At 43.3% G+C, this 21,438-nt stretch overlaps 1 protein-coding gene across 1 annotated transcript in view; it reads left to right on the top strand.

Moving 5' to 3' along the window:
• Nucleotides 1-21,438, top strand: part of HTT (huntingtin) — a 427,987-nt gene that overhangs the window by 183,118 nt on the left and 223,431 nt on the right. The window contains exons 24-29 of the mRNA XM_082256463.1: nt 1,933-2,078; nt 2,193-2,344; nt 3,955-4,157; nt 14,936-15,062; nt 16,144-16,265; nt 17,833-17,943. Of these exons, the coding sequence (XP_082112589.1) occupies nt 1,933-2,078; nt 2,193-2,344; nt 3,955-4,157; nt 14,936-15,062; nt 16,144-16,265; nt 17,833-17,943 (861 nt within the window). The remainder of the gene's footprint in view (nt 1-1,932; nt 2,079-2,192; nt 2,345-3,954; nt 4,158-14,935; nt 15,063-16,143; nt 16,266-17,832; nt 17,944-21,438) is intronic.

Below are 21,438 nucleotides of genomic sequence, written 5' to 3'. Positions count from 1 at the left end.
CGGAGAGACTCGGGGGCAGTGTATGGAAAGAAAAAGACTCGGGGCAGTGTATGGAGAGAAAGACGGTATTTTAACAATACCGTGTGTATGCAGTACTGCGATTTATCGCATTACCAAAAACCGGCACATCTCTAGCCCCTAGTGGTCTAATGCAAAGAATGCCCAAAATCTAGATCTAGATGTGCTGGTTAGCAGTCGGTGCCCTGGTGAACTAGATGTACGTTCACAGTGTGAAGCATTGTGAAACAGTAGAAAACTGTATGATGCAATATGAAACAATTTGACAGATGAAGCTTCTGTAAGCTGGATGATGCGGGGAGCCCAGAGTGCTATACAACACACTACTATTCTAACTCTGGAAGTGCTGCTTCGTTCCAGCATGGGTATACTGTGTGACTGTAGAAGACAAAAAGAGGGGAAGTGTAGCGCTACAACCATAGTGCAGCGTGTAAAATGTCATTTAGAAGTTTTAAAAAAGTACTCACGAAGGTAAAATGGAGCTCAGCATGACAGTTGGGTAGCCTCAGGAACAGAGATAGAACAAGCAACCAGGATGCCTTGCCTTGGCCAACGACAAGGGATCGGTGATGGAATGGAAGCAGGAACCATTGTCACTGGAGAGCAAAAGCCATGGATGAAACACGGGGCCCAGATTTTGAAGTCACCTTATGTTTCTGGAGAATGCTGGAACAGAAACGTGTTTCAATGCAACCTCCTTTTTCAGGGGTTTATTGCTGTCTGTGCCCCTGTTATGGAGATTCACCATCTCTATTTGTCCTGGTTACAGTTATCACTGAAAGTAAAAGAAAATCCCACATTTTGGGTGTCCCCAGAACCAGAATAGAGGGGAAGTCTTCCAATGGGGGCACTAGTTCAGTGTACCCTGGTGACAACCATGGATTGCCTCACTTACTTTGAAGGAGTTTCCTCTCATATTCTGTTTTGGCTATGGGACAGGAAGTGAAGGGAAATGTCCCAAACGTGACACAGATGGCAAAAAAAAAAAACCCTGACAGGGTAGCCTATAGTTCTACTTGACATAATACTTACCTGGAGCATAAAGAGTTTTTACATATCTGAATGTAGTTGAGCACTGCAACGAAAAATCCAACCCCATGAATCTTAAAGTAAAATTATAGTCAACATTTTTTTTTTTTTCCATTTTGGATAGAGTAAGGGAGGGGTATAACTCCTGATGGATGGATAGATAGATAGGATGGATGGATATACATACATACATACATACATACATACATACATATATATATATATATATATACACATATATATAATTTTTTTTTATACGCTATCTGTGTCCCATTTCAGAGATTTCACCTTACTTCCTATTCCATAGCCAAACAGGAAGTTAAGGTAGTTCCTTGGGCACCCCCAGGTCACCAGAATCAGTATCCCTATTGGAAGATTTCCCCTCTATTATTTTTCTGGGGACAATCCAATATGTGGGATTTCCTTTGCTTTCACTTTCAATGATAACTGTAAACAGGACAAATAGAGACAGGGAATCTCCTTAACAGGGACACTTTAACCTGGGCCTTACACATCACATTCTGCTTGTACCAAGTTTACATTGTGTTGAACATAATTCATTGTAAAAATTGGATCATTTAAAGCCCTTGCACTATATACGGTAGATATTTGGTAAATCTGCAGTGAGATTTTACAACCGGACATAAACCTGTGAACAGCTTTAGAGATAATAATGAATGCAGCATAGTGTAGTTTGGTAGAAGGGTAAGGTAATTATAGTAAAAGAGAAAATGAAAGCAGATTAATATCACTGTTTTCTATAAGATTTTAGTATCATAGCGACCATAACCCCTGTAATTGTATTATCATTTCATTGGATGGTTTTCTTGTTATTTGTATTTCATAGATTACATATTTTCTTTCTTTTTTTTTTTTTACATTCAGTTTGGCTGCTGTGAAGCTTTGTGCCTGTTATCCACTGCTTATCCAGTGTGCACATGGAGTGTTGGGTGGCATTGTGGATATGTGACATCATCTAGTGCACAGGCTTCCCGAATCCAAGTCTACAAGAATCGGGGGCGATCTTTTAGGTAAGTTAACTAAATTGGGATTTCCTTTTCAGGGGAGATTAAATGGGGAGCATCTTATTGCCATTGTTGTGAATTTCATTGTGTTAACCTGAGCTTTAAATGTTTTGTTCTCAGTATTTCCCAGCAGAGCCCCTCCGAGGAACCACGCAAAAGCTGCACTGCCGGTATGACCAACATGATACTGTCACTGCTGTCCTCAGCCTGGTTTCCCCTTGATCTTTCTGCTCACCAGGATGCGTTGATACTGGCTGGAAATTTGTTGGCAGGTATGTACAAATGCCAGGAATCTGAGAAGAAATTGAACTTCCCTTTACGTGGACCTTTAGGGCCCATTCCTGCACTGCATTCCAATTGCACTGCCCTTGGGATCTGCTGCGGGGGTCAGTGCAAAGTTAATGACACCCCAAAAACAGGTCGCAAACAGTGCATTTGTCCGCGCCAGCCTGCACCGGGTCGTATTGTATAAAAGTACCATGTGATGCAGTTGCCATGCATTTCAAAAAGTAGTGCATGCACTAGTTTTGGTGCAGTATGATTTCAGACCATTCAAAATGGGCTGCACAGAAACAGCATAGCATTCCTGTGTGATTCACATGCAGTTCCTAGTGTGAATGGGCCATTAACTAGAATGAAAATATAATAATGGATTTACATTATAATGTGCGTGTAAGCACTGTACAAGTATAGATATACCTGTCGCCAACAATGTTCTTCATTACAAAACACACTTTGCGGACCTTCTTGGTTCCTTTTGCCAACATAATGCCCATGTCTATACCAGTACTGTTCTTTTGCACACAGGCCTGAAGGGGTTGACTTGAGCAGCTTTATAGTGTGATTGCTATAGTGGTCTGCTTTAAAGTGATTCTTTTGAGCATTTTAGACTTTTAAAGGAAAAAGTCTTGCTTGGAGCCAGCCTGTCAAAACAGTAATAATATCACCCCCACTGCCATGCACTCCAACCTTCCCTCTGTTCCCTCTACACTGGCTGCTGATATCATCAGCATCCAACACTTTCAAGTATGCCAGGTTCCTGTGCCCCCCACTGCATGTTGTTCTTCCCACTGGTCGCTACATCGCATTATTGGTTAAAAGCATTAAAGCATGGCAGTGTTTAACAAACAAAATGAAGGTGTGCACTACTTTTCGAATTTGGCATTAAAATTAAGAAGCAATTCTATGTAAAAAAAAGTAAAAAAAATTCAATAAAAATTTTATTAAATGACTTTAAAAAAAATGTAAATACATTGGAACAATACAATAATCCACATATTTAGAAATTAAGGCTACATTCATACCACAAATTGAAACCAGTGCGAATTGTAGCAACAGTAATCGGAGAGTGCCTAGGTGCTGCTACTGGCCCCATTCACGATAATGCCACAGCCATTTGTGGCTGCCGTGGATCGATGCTGGGTGCACTTTGTGCAATCTGAATGTAACCTTTGCTTGCAAGCTATTCCTTTATTTCTTGCAACTCTAAACCTGCAGAAGGAGAGAGGGCCCAGGGCATACCAGATGCACCCAGGGTTCTTTGTTGAATTGCTTTAGGGTGTACCATATGCCCAGGGTCCAAAAATACTGTCGCTTGAACATCTAGAATTTTACAAAGGTTTTCCTTTCACCCTGGCTTTTATCTTGCCCTTTTTTTATAGCTCTGCCTCGATATTCTACGACACAGTTCAGTAGAACATCCTTTAGGGGGGGGGGGGGGGCACATGTGAGAAGGTGTGGGGACTAGTGTTCCTACAATGGTATAAGCAAGTGTTCTTATGACGTTTTTTTTGTTCTAAACTCAAGATTACTTATTTATACACCAAATGGTATTTTTCCTATGTTTGCTAATTCTGAAAGTAACAATTTTTTTGCATTTTAGCTACTGCACCTAAATCTTTAAAGAACCCCTGGACAGCAGAAGAGGAAGCCAACCAGACAGCTAACAAGCAGGAGGAGCCGTGGCCAGCACTTGGTGACCGCTCAATCGTTGGCCTGGTGGATCAGCTGTTCATTCATTTACTGAAAGCCATCAACATATGTTCTCATGTCATTGATGATGTTCCTCCAGGTCCTGTAGTGAAGGTAAGATTCAGGATGTCAATATATATTTCTGTAATACATTTTCTGTTATTTGCTCAATGTGTGCATTACAAATCCTCCGCCTCTTGAATCTTCTGGATTTTAATGAAATGGAGGACCATTACTGGATTTCTCTTCAGTATTAGGATCAGGGTTTCTCTATATTTTACTAGGGGATTGTGGGAGATGGCCCATTCTATGATACTCTATGCCTTTTTGGTAGATAAATATATATGTATATTAGAGTAAAGGCGATTTCTTCTTAACCCTAAGTTGTAGGTCATTCTTGGTCTAGATGCAACCACTGCAGACTTAATAAAGGTGTAAGTTTATGAAACTGAGAAGTTTTCTCTCCGTTCACTTCTCAGCAGTTCTCAGAGGAAAAATTATCTCCTGTGGCACCCTGTTTATTAAGTGGAGAACTTCAGCTCTCAGAGAGAGAACAGAGGAGAAGTTTTTCACCGGAGATCCATGTAAAAGCGGGTGGGCTGCCTGTATTCTCGCAAGATATTGTGAGATTACAGTGCTGCCCAGTTTAATAAGTGAAACTTAGGATAAAAATAACATGTATAGACACATGATAACTAGTGATATATATGTAGCACTGACCCCTAGAGGACTGCTGAGAATTATACTTTCTGGATTCCCCTGGGTTACCCTTAGCAACTGACAGCAGATAAATGGCAATGAAAGTTCTTGGCTCAGTCAATAATAAGTCCAGGGGATGTTGTTTTTGAGTTTTATTGAGAATTTGGATAGGAGAAGGAATCAGTGGGATACTCCAACTATTAACTATTCACAGTCTGAGGGACAGCTTACTGTAGAATGCGGCATGGCTACTGCTTCACTTTGCCACTAAGTGAAGATACTTTAAATGCTCCTGTGTAATATTCTCTTTAGGGTTCTGAAACTGGCACCCCCTTTTCTCTCAATGCCTGTGTGCTGACACCTGTCCGCGGACCCTAGCTTCTGGACTGGTCCCCTTCCTGGCAGACCCCCGGGCAAGTTCCTCTGTACTCACAGACACTGTTTTTTCCAGAGTCACCGTTGCCTCCAAACTCTACTTGTCAGCATCCACTGGACCTCTGGGTTCCGCCACACTTTCCGATTCACCAGGCCGACTGCCTGTGAACACCTTCCACAACTTCAGAGGAGGAGAGAGCCATCACCCTCCCTCTGGGACTTGGCTTCCCACCCAAAGACACCCTGCCACATGTGCCCTTGACTTTTATAGCCTATCCCAGGATGAACCACTGTCTGTGCCAACCCACTGGGACAGCTACAAAAGCCTGTGTGTCACTGGCTGGGTTTCTGCCACTGTCCAACAGGCTTCCCTATTGGACACAGTGGGGACACTCCCTCGGACCAGATGAATCACACATGGACACATGAAACAGGCATAACTAATCAGGTTCTAGGCAGGTGAAATATAGTTTGCTCTGTCTGCTTATCAAGGGAGCCTATCTAGAAGGGTGCTATATATATATATATGTGTGTGTGTGTGTGTGTGTATATATATATATATATATATATATATATATATATATATATATATATATATATATATAAAAATATGACACATGATAACTAGTGCCATATAATATTTAACCCACCGGTGCTGATATATAGGTAGGAAGAAGTCTTCTTACTCTTTTCACACAAGCTTCTCTCCCAGATTGTCTACCTCTAAGCTGGAGAATCTGGGAGGGCGATATTTCAGGGTAGCGGCCAGTGAGATCTTCAGATCACACTTTCATAAATTGGCCATTTGTGTATAAGTGAATGGCAGAACGGTCATGTACTGTGATGAGAAGCGGAGAACATGTTTTCTGCTTCTCCTTTCCGCTACATAAATCGGTACATACGAGAGATCAGCCGTGATTCTAAGGATTACAGCTTTTCTCTGTTTCATAAACGGACACCAAAGTGAGACATAATTGATAAACCTATATTAGAAGGAATTTCTGGATTTGATTAAAATTTCTTACCTGCATGAGAACTTCTGTTTCCCACATTTGCTAAAGTCCATTTGAAGCTTATGTGTTTTATCACTGTGATGCAGTCAGGCTGCATATACAATCTGCATATAAATATGCTTGTCACTATTTCCCTTTTTAAAATGTGTTGCAGAGTGGTTGTAAACCCTTACATATACCCAGTTAAGTGACTGGCCTCAGGCGATATACTGAGATGAAACAGATCCTCCTATATAAATTGTACCTGTGTGTCTGAAGTCTTCTCTACATCTGTTCAAAGCTTGTCTGAGCTCTCACAAAAAAGGGGCAAAAAGCTGAAATTATACACTGCAGAGCTCAGTGAGGAGAGCTCTGAGAGCTGATTGGAGGGAAGAGAGACACCCCCCCCTTTTCACGTAGCACAAAGGAACAAAGCTGTGGCTGTCAATCAGCTGCAGGTCCCTCCCCTGTGACCATATTTTCTCTTGGTGTCAGAAAAATTGTCAGAAGTGATTAATGCTGATAGCAGAGGAAAGAAACCGCAGACAGAAATGACACTGAGTGCTCCTGAGACAAGTACACATTATAGAGGGATATGCTTTGTTCATATTTCATGTCTGAGGTTTACAACCACTTTATTAAACCCATGCTGATAGAACCCTGGAGAGCTGGACTGCCACTATTGCACATAACGCTGAGACCTGGGCTCCAGCACTCCAACAGACCCCCTGCTCCAATTAACCACTTGCTAACCGTCTAATTGGTAATGTACATCATGATTTTGACGTTACGTACGGTTAAGGCAGCAACTAGCTTCCAAAACCTCGGTATCGTTTTTTCCTTTTAGGCGGCCTGGCTTTCAGATAAGTGATCCCAGTGGCAGATTCGCTGCAAGATCACTTTTATAGGCGGCGGGAGGGGTCTGTAATCCTGGAACCAATCCAATGCCACTGATGGCTAGGCAGGAAGTCAAGTAATGGCAAGATAGCCCCCACTCGGCTCTATGCCCTTGGAGGACCGCAGTGACCTCTGACGTCACGTCCTGTTCTCGGGCTTAAAGAGATGATTTTTTTTCTTTTTTCTTTTTAAAAGTCAAAGTGACAAACTGTGTTTTTCTTTTGGTATTAAGGGTAAATGAGCGATTTTTTTGGTCATTTTCACCCCGGATCTCTTAATAAAGAGGATCTGTAATGCTTCTTTCTATTACCAGGGATGTTTACATTCCTTGTAAAAGGAATAAAAGGGATTAAAAAAAAAATAAAGGCACAGTGTGTGTAAAAAAAAAAAAAAAAAAAAAAAAGTTTAAAGCGCCCTGATACCTCCGCGCTCGCGCACAGAAGTGAATACATATATGTCGTGCCAAGGGAAAATAAACACAAATATGTGTTTACATATGACAAATCTACCCTCTTCCGCAGAGCTTGTGTTTATTTTCCCTTTGTGAGTATGATGATGAAATAAATTTGGGGGGGTTTTGTTCCTCCCCTATTTATTATAAACATGTATTCTCTTGTCTATTCCTATAATAGTCTATCAAAGCTCTGATAAGGTTAATGGAGGGTAAAATAACAATGCTAGCTGTAAAAATACACACACCGCTTTAATAAGCAAGGATCTAATTTATTATACAAGAAAGTAGAAATGCAAACATAAAACACTAAAAGAAGTTTCCGGAGCATATAAGACAAAACAATTGCAGATAATACTTTACATATGCGCGTCCTCGGGGTTCGATATCTTTCAGCTGGGTTCAAGCTCTCAACAGGGCAGAATTCTAGCTAGCGATTTGCTTTTAAAGTCCACTCAGACACCACCCACATAAACACCCACTGTCTGCTTGTCCAATGACAGCTCATAAGATGCCACCCTTCCTAATCAACCGGAAGTATCTCATCTTTCCAGGAAGCATGTTATATTCTCCCACTAGGGGCGCCATCTGTCCACGAATCACTGTTTTTGACCCGGGTCATCTAGTAACAGCTGGCCTTTGATGTTGGTATAACCTCCCCAGGAGGTCTTATCTGAGGCTCCTCTACTCCCATACCTCACAACAGGAGGCCTATGCCAGCACATCCTGTGAGGATATGAATTCCCATTTATGACTCCTTGTCAGGAATTTCCTGCTGGGTAACTTGGTCTGCGGCATTCCAGGCCAGGTGTAATCAGGTTTCAACCATCCAGAAACATCTGATATTAGAACATGTAAAACCACATGCTGCCTCCAACAAAAGGTATCTTTCTCTATCGCTCATTGACAGACGTAGTCTTCTTGATTCTCAAGAGCTGGGTTATGTTGTCTCCGCAGGAGTAGGACTAGGCAGAATGACAAAACGTTCTGGCTCCACCCTAGGGGCAGTCCCTGAGGGTATATCCTCCCTCTCTCTGCTACAGGGAATCAGTTTTTTTCTGTCTAGTCAGGAGTAAGGACCTAAGTTCCTTGCTGGGATCTTTTGGTCCTGGCAAGACTTTTTTTCTTTAAGAAAAAGACATTTTTTAGGTAGTTTTCTCCAGTGTTTTTTTCCTGTGAGATCTTCAAGCAAAAATGCCGGACTGGGCGACACTTGTGGTCACCCCAGCCGGCCTACGAGCGCGCGCAGACCATGGCATTGCACTTGGTCGGCCGCGACATATTCAAGTAAGTATGCGGGGCCAGGCGACGGGCTGGATGTTGAGATCCAGTGGTCACCCCGGTTTCTGCCTAAGAGCGCGTGCAGACCAGTGCGCTGAGTCGGCCGCGACGGAGTCCCAGCAAAGGGACTGACTTTGCGAGTTAAAAGCTCGCTTGGACGCCAGGTACCAGAGAGTCGAGGCGTCCACAAACCCCCACCCCGGTGGAGAGGGTATTGTGAAGAGAGGGTGCCTGTCGGTTCGGTATGGTGAGTAAACGTTCCCTTTTTTCCTCATTATGAGGCAGTATATATTATGGGCCCCTCCATATATGGTCAGTATATATCTGATACTTACAAGTCCCCCTTGTAATACAGCATGTGTTTGTGGGAAGTGGACTTGGTTCAAGAGCTAACACTCTACCCAGCAGACTGTTAATTACAGCAGACATAGGAGGTATAATCCTACCTTATGTGCAGTGTATCTCTGTAGATCCATATGTCACCTCTTAGCAGAGTGCAGGTGGATGTGCTGGGAAGACGATATCGGCGGTCCGCCGCCATTTTGCCGTAGACCGAATGCATGTATGTCCTCAGGTCACGCCGGCCGCCATGTTTTTGGAGTCTTATGTCTCTTCTATGGGGGCGGCCATGTTTTGTGAGCCCAGCTACCTCGTGGAGGGCTGGGAACGCCGGAAGGCGTACACAGGGGGCGGAGCCACGCCTTCTGCCCGGGAAAAAAGCAAACAGCTCCTTCCAGTCTGTGTAAGACAGACGCTGACTGCAGTTTGTTGGAAACTGCACTGCATCGGTTGGTGAGCCTTGGGGGTCCCTCTCTCTCTCTCTGGGATCGAGAAGCAGGTACTCTGAGGGGCGCTATTGCGCTAGGGGGAGACACACAAAAAAAAAAAAAAAAGAAAATTTTTTTGTTTTTGCTGGCAAAGGTGTCCTGTATTAACATGGACCCTGCCACTCATGTATCTCCTCCGGATCCCCTCGAGGGGTCTGCGGGATCCTCCAGCACCCCATTGACAATTGAATCTTTGTCAGCTATTATGGAAACTTTTGTGTCCCGGGTGGAAGTGGCTTGTCAGGGACAGGGCGCAAGAAAGCGACCCCCGCCTAACCCCTTATTATCTGAAACTTCGGATTCAGACTCTGAGCCTATTTCTGCAGTTGCAGGTACTTCATCTGGTATTGGTGTCTCGGGTCCTGTCTCTTCAGACAGTGAGGAGGATGTTTCGGCATCCGCCATAGCCCGAGAGGAAGCGTTGGTAAACGCACTCATTGTATCTGTTCAAGAGACTTTAAGGTTACAGGGTACTCCATCGGAAATAGCTGAAACTGAGATCCCTTTTGGGACTAAAAAGCGCATCAAAGTGGCGAAGGTTTTTCCATTGCCCAAATGTTTTGGCAATCCAATCGAAGAAGAATGGCGTCTGCCAAAACGCACTTTTAATATTTCTAAACGCATTGACAGGCGTTATCCGTTTGAGGAAACCCTTATTAAGAAATGGACAGAACCACCTGTGGTGGATTCACCTATTGCTAGATTGAATAAAGCCACGGTTATTCCTTTAGAAGACGCTCCGTCTTTTAAAGATCCAGTGGATCGCAAGATAGAAGCTATGTCTCGCACCATGTTTTCCTTGATTGGATCAGCTTTCAGACCAATAATTGCTATTGGTCTGGTTTCGCAGGCTGTAACTGAATGGACCAAGTGGTTACGCCGGGACTTAGAAGAAGTCCCTCAGGCGGTATCAGATTTGTTGGAACAAATGATACAGGGGTTACAGTTTGTATGTGATGCGGCGTTAGACGCCACTCCATTAATGGCGCGAGCATCAGTCTCAGCAGTGGTTCTCAGGCGTACACTGTGGCTAAAAGGTTGGTTAGCCGACCAAGGTTCCAAAAAAGCATTGGCTAATATCCCCTTTTCAGGAGAGCGTCTATTTGGAGCCAACTTAGATGAGATCATTAAGGATCTCACCGGTGGAAAAAGCACCTTTTTACCGCAAAATTTTAAAGGTAGAGGAACTCGTCAAAGACGAGGGCCTTCTTTTTCTGCTCACAAGAGGTTTTTTCGTCCAGCGGGTGAAAAAACTAAGTCCTCCAAAGCTCCTACAGGAGGCGTCAGGGTCGTTGGTCGGGCAAGCAAAAGCCCGCCCCCTCCAGACCTGAAGATAAACCATCCAAAGCCTGAAGGTGCGCCCCCACCCATAACTGGGGTGGGGGGACGTCTTCTCCGGTTCCCGGATCCATGGCTTTCCAGAATCCCGGACAATTGGGTTTGCGAAGTCATAAGGTCAGGGTACAAGATCGAGTTTCGATCTCTCCCACCGGCGCGATTCTTCCCTTCCAATATCCGTCTATCCGCAGATCGTTTAGAAGATCTGAGGAGAGCAGTCACAGATTTACTACAACAAGGAGTGGTAGTCCACGTTCCTTGGACAGAACGGTTTCAAGGGTTTTATTCAAACCTATTTACAATACCCAGGAAAGAGGGCAAAGTGCGTCCAATTCTGGACTTAAGAGCACTCAATTCTTTCGTCAACATAAGAAGATTCAGAATGGAGTCCATTCGCACGGTAGCAGCCTTCCTGCATCCAGGGGATGTCCTAGCGTCCATAGACATCATGGACGCCTATCTTCACATTCCCATTTTCGCAGGACATCAGCGTTTTCTACGCTTTTCCGTAGAGGAGAACCACTATCAGTTTGTGGCGTTACCTTTCGGTCTCGCCACGGCTCCGCGGGTCTTCACAAAGGTGTTGGCCCCAATGTTGGCACTTCTGCGCCAAAGAGGTATATCGATTCTAGGTTACCTAGACGATCTTCTGCTTCATGCAGAGTCTCCTCAGACCTTGCTACAAAACATAGAAATTACTATGATTTCTTTACAGGAATTCGGGTGGCTGGTGAACCAGCAAAAGTCATTTCTGGTTCCCACTCAGAGGCTCGAATATCTGGGTCTAATTCTAGACACAGTCAAGACGAGAGTTTTCCTTCCGGTAGGGAAACTTCGAAAGATTCAATCAGCAGTCCAGTTGTTACTGTCCAACAGCTGGTCTTCCCTTCGGACGTGCATGAGGGTTCTGGGGTTGATGGTGGCTTCATTCGAAGCAGTCCCATTTGCCCAGTCCCATACCCGAATTCTTCAGCAAGAGATTCTTCTCAGATGGAATCGGAATCCGGAATCCCTGGACAATCAGATACGATTGAGCAAACAGACCAGAGAGTCTCTGGTTTGGTGGCTTCGGTCTCCAATGCTCAGCCAGGGAAAGTCATTTCTGCCAATATATTGGACGATAGTGACCACGGATGCCAGTCTATCCGGATGGGGAGGAATTCTTGGTCAGTTATCTGTCCAGGGACTTTGGTCCCCGGAAGAATCCAGGTTACCGATAAATGTATTGGAACTGAGAGCGATCAGACTTTGTCTGATTCACTGGACCGAGCAGCTCCAGGGCAGCCCGGTTCGGATCCAGTCGGACAATGCCACGGCCGTGGCTTATGTCAATCATCAGGGGGGCACCAAGAGTGTCCGAGCGGCCAAAGAAGTGGCTTGCATTCTTCGCTGGGCGGAACGATTTGTTCCAACAATCTCTGCGGTGTTCATTCCGGGGGTGGAGAATTGGCAGGCAGATTATCTCAGCCGTCAGACCCTGGATCAGGGGGAATGGTCCCTCCATCCAGACGTTTTCCACCAGTCGTGCCTACGGTGGGGCACCCCGGAGGTGGATCTGTTGGCATCACGATTCAACAGGAAAGTTCAGAGATTCGTGGCTCGCTCCCGCGATCCTCTAGCAGAAACCGCAGACGCACTGATCGCCCCGTGGGGGCAATACCAGCTAATATATGCCTTCCCTCCTCTCGCGTTACTGCCAAGACTTCTTCGCAGGGTAGAGGAGGAAGGAATCCCAGTAATCCTGGTAGCTCCGGACTGGCCTCGTCGAGCTTGGTACGCCGACATGGTCAGACTGGTGGCGGACGTCCCATGGAGACTTCCTCTCAGGGAGGATCTACTGTCTCAGGGACTGATCTTCCATCCTGCTTTACGATCGCTGGCTTTAACGGCCTGGCTATTGAGACCCAGGTGCTGAAGGACAAAGGTTTGTCAGCTTCAGTTATTCCTACTCTAGTTGAAGCAAGGAAAGCGACTTCCAGAAAGATTTATCATCGCACATGGAAGTCCTACATTGCATGGTGTGAACCTTTGGGGTTCCGTCCTCGGTCTTATTCGATTAGTCGAATATTGGCTTTTCTGCAACAAGGGGTTGAGCAGAAACTGGCCTTGAGTACTATCAAGGGTCAGGTCTCAGCATTAGCCATCTTCTTTCAGAAGCCTTTGGCTACTCATTCCTTGGTGCGGAATTTCATCCAGGGGGTGCGACATCTGGCTCCGCCAGTGCACGCGCCGTTACCCCCCTGGGATCTTAATCTAGTGTTGTCGGTTCTTCAGAAACCTCCCTTTGAAGATATTAGGGAGATTCCTCTACCCACGTTGTCCCAGAAGGTGGCCTTCTTGGTGGCTATTACTTCTGCACGCAGGGTGTCAGAACTGGCCGCATTATCTTGTCGTTCACCATATCTGGTGGTTCATAGAGATAAGGTGGTTCTTCGTCCGAATCCATCCTTCCTACCAAAAGTGGTTTCAGAATTTCATCTGAATGAAGAAATTGTATTACCTTCCCTGTGTCCTAAGCCCAGTCATCCTCGGGAATTTGCTTTGCACTCCTTGGATGTGGTCCGGGCGATCAGGGTATACTTGAAAACGACAGACTCGTTTCGCAAGACGGATTCACTTTTTGTGATCCCAGATGGACCCAAAAAAGGGGTTGCCTGCATCTGCCGCGACCATTTCCAGATGGATCAGACAGATGGTAGTGCAGGCTTATTCTATTAAGGGTCGGGAGCCCCCGTTCCCTGTTAAGGCGCACTCCACTCGGGCACTTAGTGCGTCATGGGCCTTTCGCCATCAGGCGTCAGTGGTCCAGGTGTGCAAGGCGGCTACCTGGTCGTCGGTGCATACCTTCTCTAAACATTATAAAGTTGATGTAATGGCATCGTCTGATGCCTCATTTGGCCGCAAGGTTTTGCAGGCCGCAATTTGAGGAGACCAGTGGTCTACCTCGAGGGTTTTTTTCCGTTGGAAAAATTTTTTCTTTAGCCTCATTCTTTGTTTATAATGAGCCTTTAAAACTTCTAGTTTGGCACCGGTTGGGCCTTCTAGATTGGATTTGATTTTGTCAATCCCACCCCTCATTTGTGGCACTGCTTCTGGATGTCCCAGCTCTTGAGAATCAAGAAGACTACGTCTGTCAATGAGCGATAGAGAAAAATGGATTTTTGTAAGAACTTACCGTAAAATCCTTTTCTCTTAAGCTCATTGACAGACGTAGTACCCGCCCCTCTATCATTGAGTTGGGTTGGGTTAAATTCTCTGTACTGCTTTAAACAGAACTGATTCCCTGTAGCAGAGAGAGGGAGGATATACCCTCAGGGACTGCCCCTAGGGTGGAGCCAGAACGTTTTTGTCATTCTGCCTAGTCCTACTCCTGCGGAGACAACATAACCCAGCTCTTGAGAATCAAGAAGACTACGTCTGTCAATGAGCTTAAGAGAAAAGGATTTTACGGTAAGTTCTTACAAAAATCCATTTATATTTTAATTAATGAAGAGTTATACAGTAATGCAGTAGACTGGTGCGCCTTCTTATGCTCACTTTAATGTCTATCAATATCTATACGAATGGCTACACGTTCATTTTAGATATAATGATGCACTGAGATTTTTGTTTCCATAGAACTATTTTATAAAAGTACAGTTTTGTAATCAAACCATTGCCAAAGGTCCTCCCATTATTAGGTGTAAATAATTTTAGAAGGGGATAGCCACTTAGTGTCAGCCATCAGAAGCAATTGGGAATCATTTTCTTTATGTAAATGCAGAGTGAGATTAGCTTGGCACATTACTAGATATTAGAGAAGTAGAATGGAAAATATCTAGTGTGTTTCCTCCGATGCGTCGCTGTTTGCTCCGTCTAACAGAAGAGACATTAGACCAGAACTTATCCTAAAAATGTCACTGGGAAGAGAGGGGTCAAAATTTGATGTCCTCTCAAACCTTACAGTACAGCCATAGAGGAACAATAGTCATGTGGTATGCAAGGTCAAGTATTCTATATGTTTCAAGTTTATTTTATTTTTTTTACTTTAAGACTACTCTTCCATCTCTAACTAACCCTCCTTCTTTGAGTCCTATTCGGAGGAAAGGGAAGGAGCGAGAGAATACTGAGCAGACAGCAGTGCCGCTGAGCCCAAAGAAAGTCAGCGATACTACTCCAGGTAAGCATCTTGGACTTTACATTTATTTTGTAGTAGAGGACACCAACACCATTCTTTCCACTGACACCAACAGTGGCCCATAAGGCCCCATGCACACAGGGCGTTTTTGCAGCTGCTGTTAACAGCGTCAGACTTTTTTTTTTTTTTTTGCAGCTGCAGAATGCCCATCCATGTTATACTATGGCCTCACGCACACATAGAACTTTTAGGAGCTCCAAATGGCATAGCTGCAAAAAAACCCAGGACCAGTGCGTTCTGGAGGTACAGCGTCAAGCTGTAAAAACGTCTGATGCTGCTAAAGGCTGAATAACGTTGCTTAAACAGCATTAAACCACGTTATTTTTATTTTTTTTTTCCATTCAAAATCAATGGTTCCTAAATCCAAAATCCAGTTCTAAAATCTATGGGAGCCTATTCATTTAAATGGAAGGTGCATCGCAAGTCGGATCAGAGGCAGAAGAAGAAGAAGAGCGGAGGAAGAAGACCAGAGGCAGAAAAAACGCTGCCAAAAGCGACGTGGGCAAACGTGCAATAACGCCAATGGAAGAAGCTACTGAAAACACGTTTTTACAGCTGCTTTTTCCTGGTGTTACAAGTGGCTCTGCAGCTCGTTTTTTCTGACATCCTGTGTGCATGGTGGCTAATTCCTCCCACTGACACCAGCAATTGGGCACAATTCCCCTAACTGATACCAAAGAGGCACTTTTCCTCCCATTGACACCAATAGTCCTCCCACAGACACCATCAATAGGGCGCTATTCCTTCAACTAATATCAATGATGGGGTACTTTTTTCTCCTTCTACTGATTACTGCTATGTAATTTTCTTACTCCCAATCCCTGACACATTGCTTCTCCCATTGACGCTGGGGATTTTCTAATACCAATGGCCATAGTCCAGCCCATATAAAGTCTGATGGACAATAAACTGGGCCTTTTGTTTAGAAATTTTGGGGACCCCCTTGTCTAGGGTAATCAGCTAGGTCTTCTCAGTCATACACTTTGGTGTATAAATAATCCTATAAAATCTAATAAATTGTATTGCTACATTTTTTAATTTTTAATTTTTTTTTTTTTTTAAGCTTCGCGGCAAGCAGATGCTTCTGGTCCAGCTCAAACAAGCAAATCTCTTGGCAGTTTTTACCATCTCCCATCATATTTAAAGTTGTATGATGTTCTGAAAGCCACATATGCTAACTATAAGGTATGTGAAAGCCCAGACAACTTTTACCTTGCCAGTAGGTCTTAAGCATATCTTTTTTTTTTTTATATCAGAATAAAATATATTAACAACTTTTAACAGTACAATAAACAATGCATATTCCGAAGTATTAAATTATACAATACATTTGCAGAATACAAAGTAGAATAATCTTGTACATAGCCAAAGCAGGTTTATAAAACAAATTGAACCGGAGATGTCATTAGTCGTTCTATCTCAGTGTATGCATCTCTAGGTATGGTTTAGGAAGACATTCTCATCAGATGTCTACCCCAGTACTTTAAATTAAGCTCACCCCAAGGATGAGGACACACTGAGCAGTTGAGTTCCCACTTTAAGTTAATAGCCTATCGAACATTCGTTCCAATGGAGCCAAGCCAGGGCTAGCTAGCCAGCATCCCCAGATCTTATTGAACCATGTTGGGCTGCCTGTATGCGGATATATGAAGCGCTCATATCTCAAAGCTAATCCCATGTTGGCTAACTATATCTCTAAAGTTAGAGAGATCCAATGTCGCAAGTTTAGCTTTCGAGCTTGGAACAGTGCTCTGTACACCACTTCTCTGACATATATGTCCGTTATAACCTCGTCCAGTATACCCAATAAGCAAGGTTTAGGATCGAGAGATGGTTACTTGAAAAGTATTGGTAATGGCGTTTACAATGCCAGTCCAAAAGCAGTCAGACTTTGGACACCGCCAAAAGAGATGTATTGGGTCCCTTTTAGCTCCCTTGCATCTCGTACACAATGGGTCTGGGCAGAGTCCAAGAGTAAACAATTTAAGCGGGGTATAATTAACCTGCAATAGTAGTTGGGACAGTCTTTGGGTTATATTTAAAGAACAGCCGTGGATGGATTCCAGGGCCTTCGACCATTAATCCCCATCTATATCGCCTACATCCTACACCCATTACTTCATAGCCATATTGAGAAAATTCTCCAGTTACTCTGGTACCTGGAGATGAACCCTTTAGTGTATATGGATTGCTGCATCATATCGAAAAGAGGAGTGGGAGATAACACCGCCTGCTCTAAGGATGCTTGCGCTTTAATGGCGTGCTGCAATTTAAGCCTGGGGGAAGTACATTTTGTTTGACAATCCAAATCTGGCTTGCATCTGGGCTAACGGGAGCAACCTGCCATTGCTTAAAATGTGACGGAGGTGAGTAACACCATATGTTAGCCACCCGGCTGCAGACTACAGCTTTGCCAGTTCGGGGTAAGTATTGTAATTCCTGATGGGGCTGTAACTAGTAAAGCCTGACACTCTTTGTAGTTGTTTTGCTTTGAACCAAATCTTATGTAGTAGCCTACACGTGGGGTACCTTTTTGTTGGACTTTAAGAAGAGCTGGGCCTCAATATGTTTAAACGGCAATAGTCCACAATCTCAGACGAGACTATGATTCCCAAATATCTGAACTGCCCCACTAGCATTTCATGTTTTATACACTATATATTGCTTGCATGCATACATATTACGAGAAGTGCTCCAAATATATTGTCACCTTTTATGTCCGTTCATTTTTATTTTTTTTTCTCATCCATAGGTAACACTGGATCTTCAGAACAACAATGAAAAGTTTGGGAGTTTCCTTCGCTCTGCTCTGGATGTCCTCTCTCAGGTTTTGGAACTAGCTACTCTGACTGATATCGGCAAGGTATCAGTTTATATTATGCCAACTCTGAAGTCTTACATTGTGCAGCGTAGCCACTCAGAAAAATGGCAGTTGTGACTTTTAGATGATAGTCCAAGGCATTCTAGTGAGCTGTGAATTCCATTTTTTGTTTAAAAATTAAAATATCCTATGATCAAACCAGATTATAATACAGTAGTGTGGTACCGGGAATTTTTTTTTTTTTTTCTACTCTGCAAGGTTTAGTTGAAGGCTTTCATTTATCCAGGACAATGGTATAGCTAATTGTAAATTTAAAATAATTGTTTTGCGCCTTGGATATGTGCTGAATTACTTAAAAGATTGAATACAAAACTAAATCTACTTCTGCATTCCTCAAACACATATTATTGTGACTGCTGCAGTTATCATGTGTACTGGTGTCACACAACTAATCAAATAATTTCAATCCTACTGCACGTGTCACATAATTCATCACTGCTTCCTTAATCAACTAAGGAAGTGAAAAAAATATTAGCTCAAACAATTTGTGGTTCACAAACAATCAATTCATTTAAATATAAGTGCCAAATGCAGCGTCCCATATAAATCTTCCCTGGTTATAAATTGCTGGGGCTCTTTATAAACTTAACTTGGTGCTTATTTCCACTTGTGTATATAGTGCCCCACGTGGATTTGCACTCACCAAATGGAAATGGCCAAATTTCCCTAGTGTGGTCAATTGCGCTTTTGGGGAATTTCCCCTTTAATGTTCAGCTCCTCCCGGATGCGCTCAGCTCTCTAGCCTGATATTACCACTCGGAGGTAAATGTTTGTTAAAGTGCTGATTTTACATTTTTATTTGACTGAAGGCGACCAATCGGGTGGAAACGCATTGAAGGTATACCCACGTCATCGTGACACAACTTCCACCGACACCATCTTTGGACAGGGACCTGAGCCGCAGTTTTGACCATGAAAGCATGGCGACTGGCATTCTTGTATACATACTAATGCTGTATACACCAGGTGCCAGGTCAAGGCACTTTAACAATCCTTTCCCTCCGTGTGGTAATATCGGGCTGCTGAGCTGATGGACTCTGATGAGCGTTAGAAGGGAAATGGCTTACAAGCACCACCTTGTTTTCGTCTTTTAAAGAGCACTAGCACTTTATAACCTGGGAAGATTCATATGGCACTTATATTTAAATGAATTAAGTGCTTGTGTTTGTGAAGCACGTCAATAGTATAAGATATTTTTTTTTCACTATCTTAGTTAATTTAAGAAGTGGTGATGTGATACATGCAGTTTGTTGATCAAACGCACCGGAGGCGCATCAAAAACCTGTCAAACGCAAAAATGCACCCAGGACATGTCCGGACTGCGTTTCTGTGGTGTGAACTGGCCTGGAGTCCTTGACAAGGATTCGTTGTAGTTATTTTGAGACGCACAATATGGAAACCCTATTATTAGAGCTGCTTTCTTCAAGTTTTTCTAAACCAGGTGCTGAGAAACAGGCAAGGCTCCGTGTAATTGGAAGAACATTTTAAAACCATTGTTATTATGTATATATTTAATTCCAACTCTTGTCCAGCCCTTCACTGTATATCTTTTATTTTAGCAAATTCTGATTATTTTGGGTTATACAGATTAAACACAGGACAGCTAAAGGTACTTGCAAATCACATTTATCAACTCTTCCTTTTGTTTAGTAGCACTTCAATGATTACACTTTTCTGTTCTTTCTCATTGCATGTCAGCACTGACTGTAAGGAAACAAGTGTTCTCTGAAAATACAAATTGGTTTCCCATTAATTAGACTTGAAAAATTCTACCGAAAACCCAAGACTGTTAGTTTTTGTCCACATGTACAGTGGCAGAGGTTTGGTTGAAACTAATTTCTGCGTTTGAGCTGCGTTGTCTGAACAGCCAAAGTGCTCTGAACACTCTGCTTCAGACTGCTGATTTTTGCAATTCTGGGTAGAAGTGCTGTATTAAAACACTATCCATGTGCTTTGTCTTCTGATTATGCTGTCCCCCAGTGTTGAACTGCGCACTAAGTTCTGCAGCCAATAGGAACAAAATCTAGGTGTATATTAATTTACATTTCTTGTCCATTGAGGGACATATGGAGTCGTATACTGTTGGATTATGCTGCTGCGTACATGAGGATTAGACACTGGCAAACAAAAATTCTATAAGCCAGTCAAGGATAAACCCCTCTTCTACCCTGCATGCCTCATATTTTTTTGCTAGTGTGCTAGGTGAATGGAAGTGTATTCTTCCTTTTTTTTTTTCTCCTTCCTTTTATTCAAGATTCATTGCTTCATCAGTAGTTGAGATTATCTTTACATGGCAGCTGTCTGGATCCGCCTCCTCAGCCTAGCTTTGAAGTGCCTTGCCCTGCTGCATTGGACGTTGCAGGGCCAGCCTGGAAATTACCTTCGGGCACGGGGTTCAACACCAATGTTCTTCAAAGCTTGTTCTGTTAAGAAATTTGCCATAAAGCACTTTTTGGATCCAAAGATGGTATTTCCTCAGTTCTTCTTCATTCTCTGTAGACCTACTCTGCGGAAAAGGTCGATTGGGCTGAGCACTGGGAACTACCTTGTTTGCTCCGACTGGGTACCATTTAAATTTTCTGCTGTCACTGGCTTTACCATGGAGTTAATGCTAATAGATTGAGCGCTGACACAATCAGCTGGGTGGAGTGTTGTCCACGCTCTGTGCTTTCCCATGCCATCAGCATTGAAGCAGCATCACCTTGCTGTTACTTTGCAAACAGAGCCATGTAGAATTCCGATCTCATGTCCATTTCTACTGCCCATCTACATTGACAAAACCACCAGGTATGTAGAGGTTGCCCTTGCCTTTTCTAATTTTATTGACCAACAGAAGGAATACCTCCATAAAACAGTTTTCTGTGCCAGGCTATGCCCTTCGCCCTATTTTGGCTATGAACTGAATATTTCAAACTATAGCAGAATGGGTTAAATTTCTTAAGCAATCTTTTCAAAGCTGTGGTAGACCTCTTGCTTTATAGAAAGTTTGAAGCAGTCATCTGTCGCCCTACACTTCAGTTGTGATGGCTTGTTAGAAGTATCTAAACTTGTGTCCCATTTGGATCTGTTGGCTCAGGGAGGTGCAAGGGCCAGTCTGTTCTTAACATGTTAAGTGTTACACCCATATTCAGGGTGTAACATGTTACAAAAGGTGAACTTATCCTTTTTTTTTTTTTTTAATCCGTTATTTTTTATTGAAAATTATTTTTTTTCCCCAAGAAACCACAAAAGAAAAGAAAAACAAGCATGGGTTTTCAGTGTAGAAGAGTACAACTTTGAGGAGACATAACTTTGTCAGTAGTTGTAACCATCCGGTTTGATATCAATAATGACCATATTTAGGTATTGCATGCATTGGGATCTAGCTAAGTTTAAATTATGCTCATCCGTTTTCCCCAATTATACTATACCATCCATATTGATCTTCCCTCTTTTTCTATACCCTAACTCTGTACCCCAGAACCCATGGCTCAGAAG

The sequence above is a fragment of the Pelophylax lessonae genome (assembly GCF_965119305.1).
Source record: "Pelophylax lessonae genome assembly, chromosome: 1".
Lineage (NCBI taxonomy): Eukaryota > Metazoa > Chordata > Amphibia > Anura > Ranidae > Pelophylax > Pelophylax lessonae.
The sequence above is the reverse complement of the archived record's forward strand: the minus strand, read 5'-3'. Positions and strand labels throughout refer to the sequence as shown.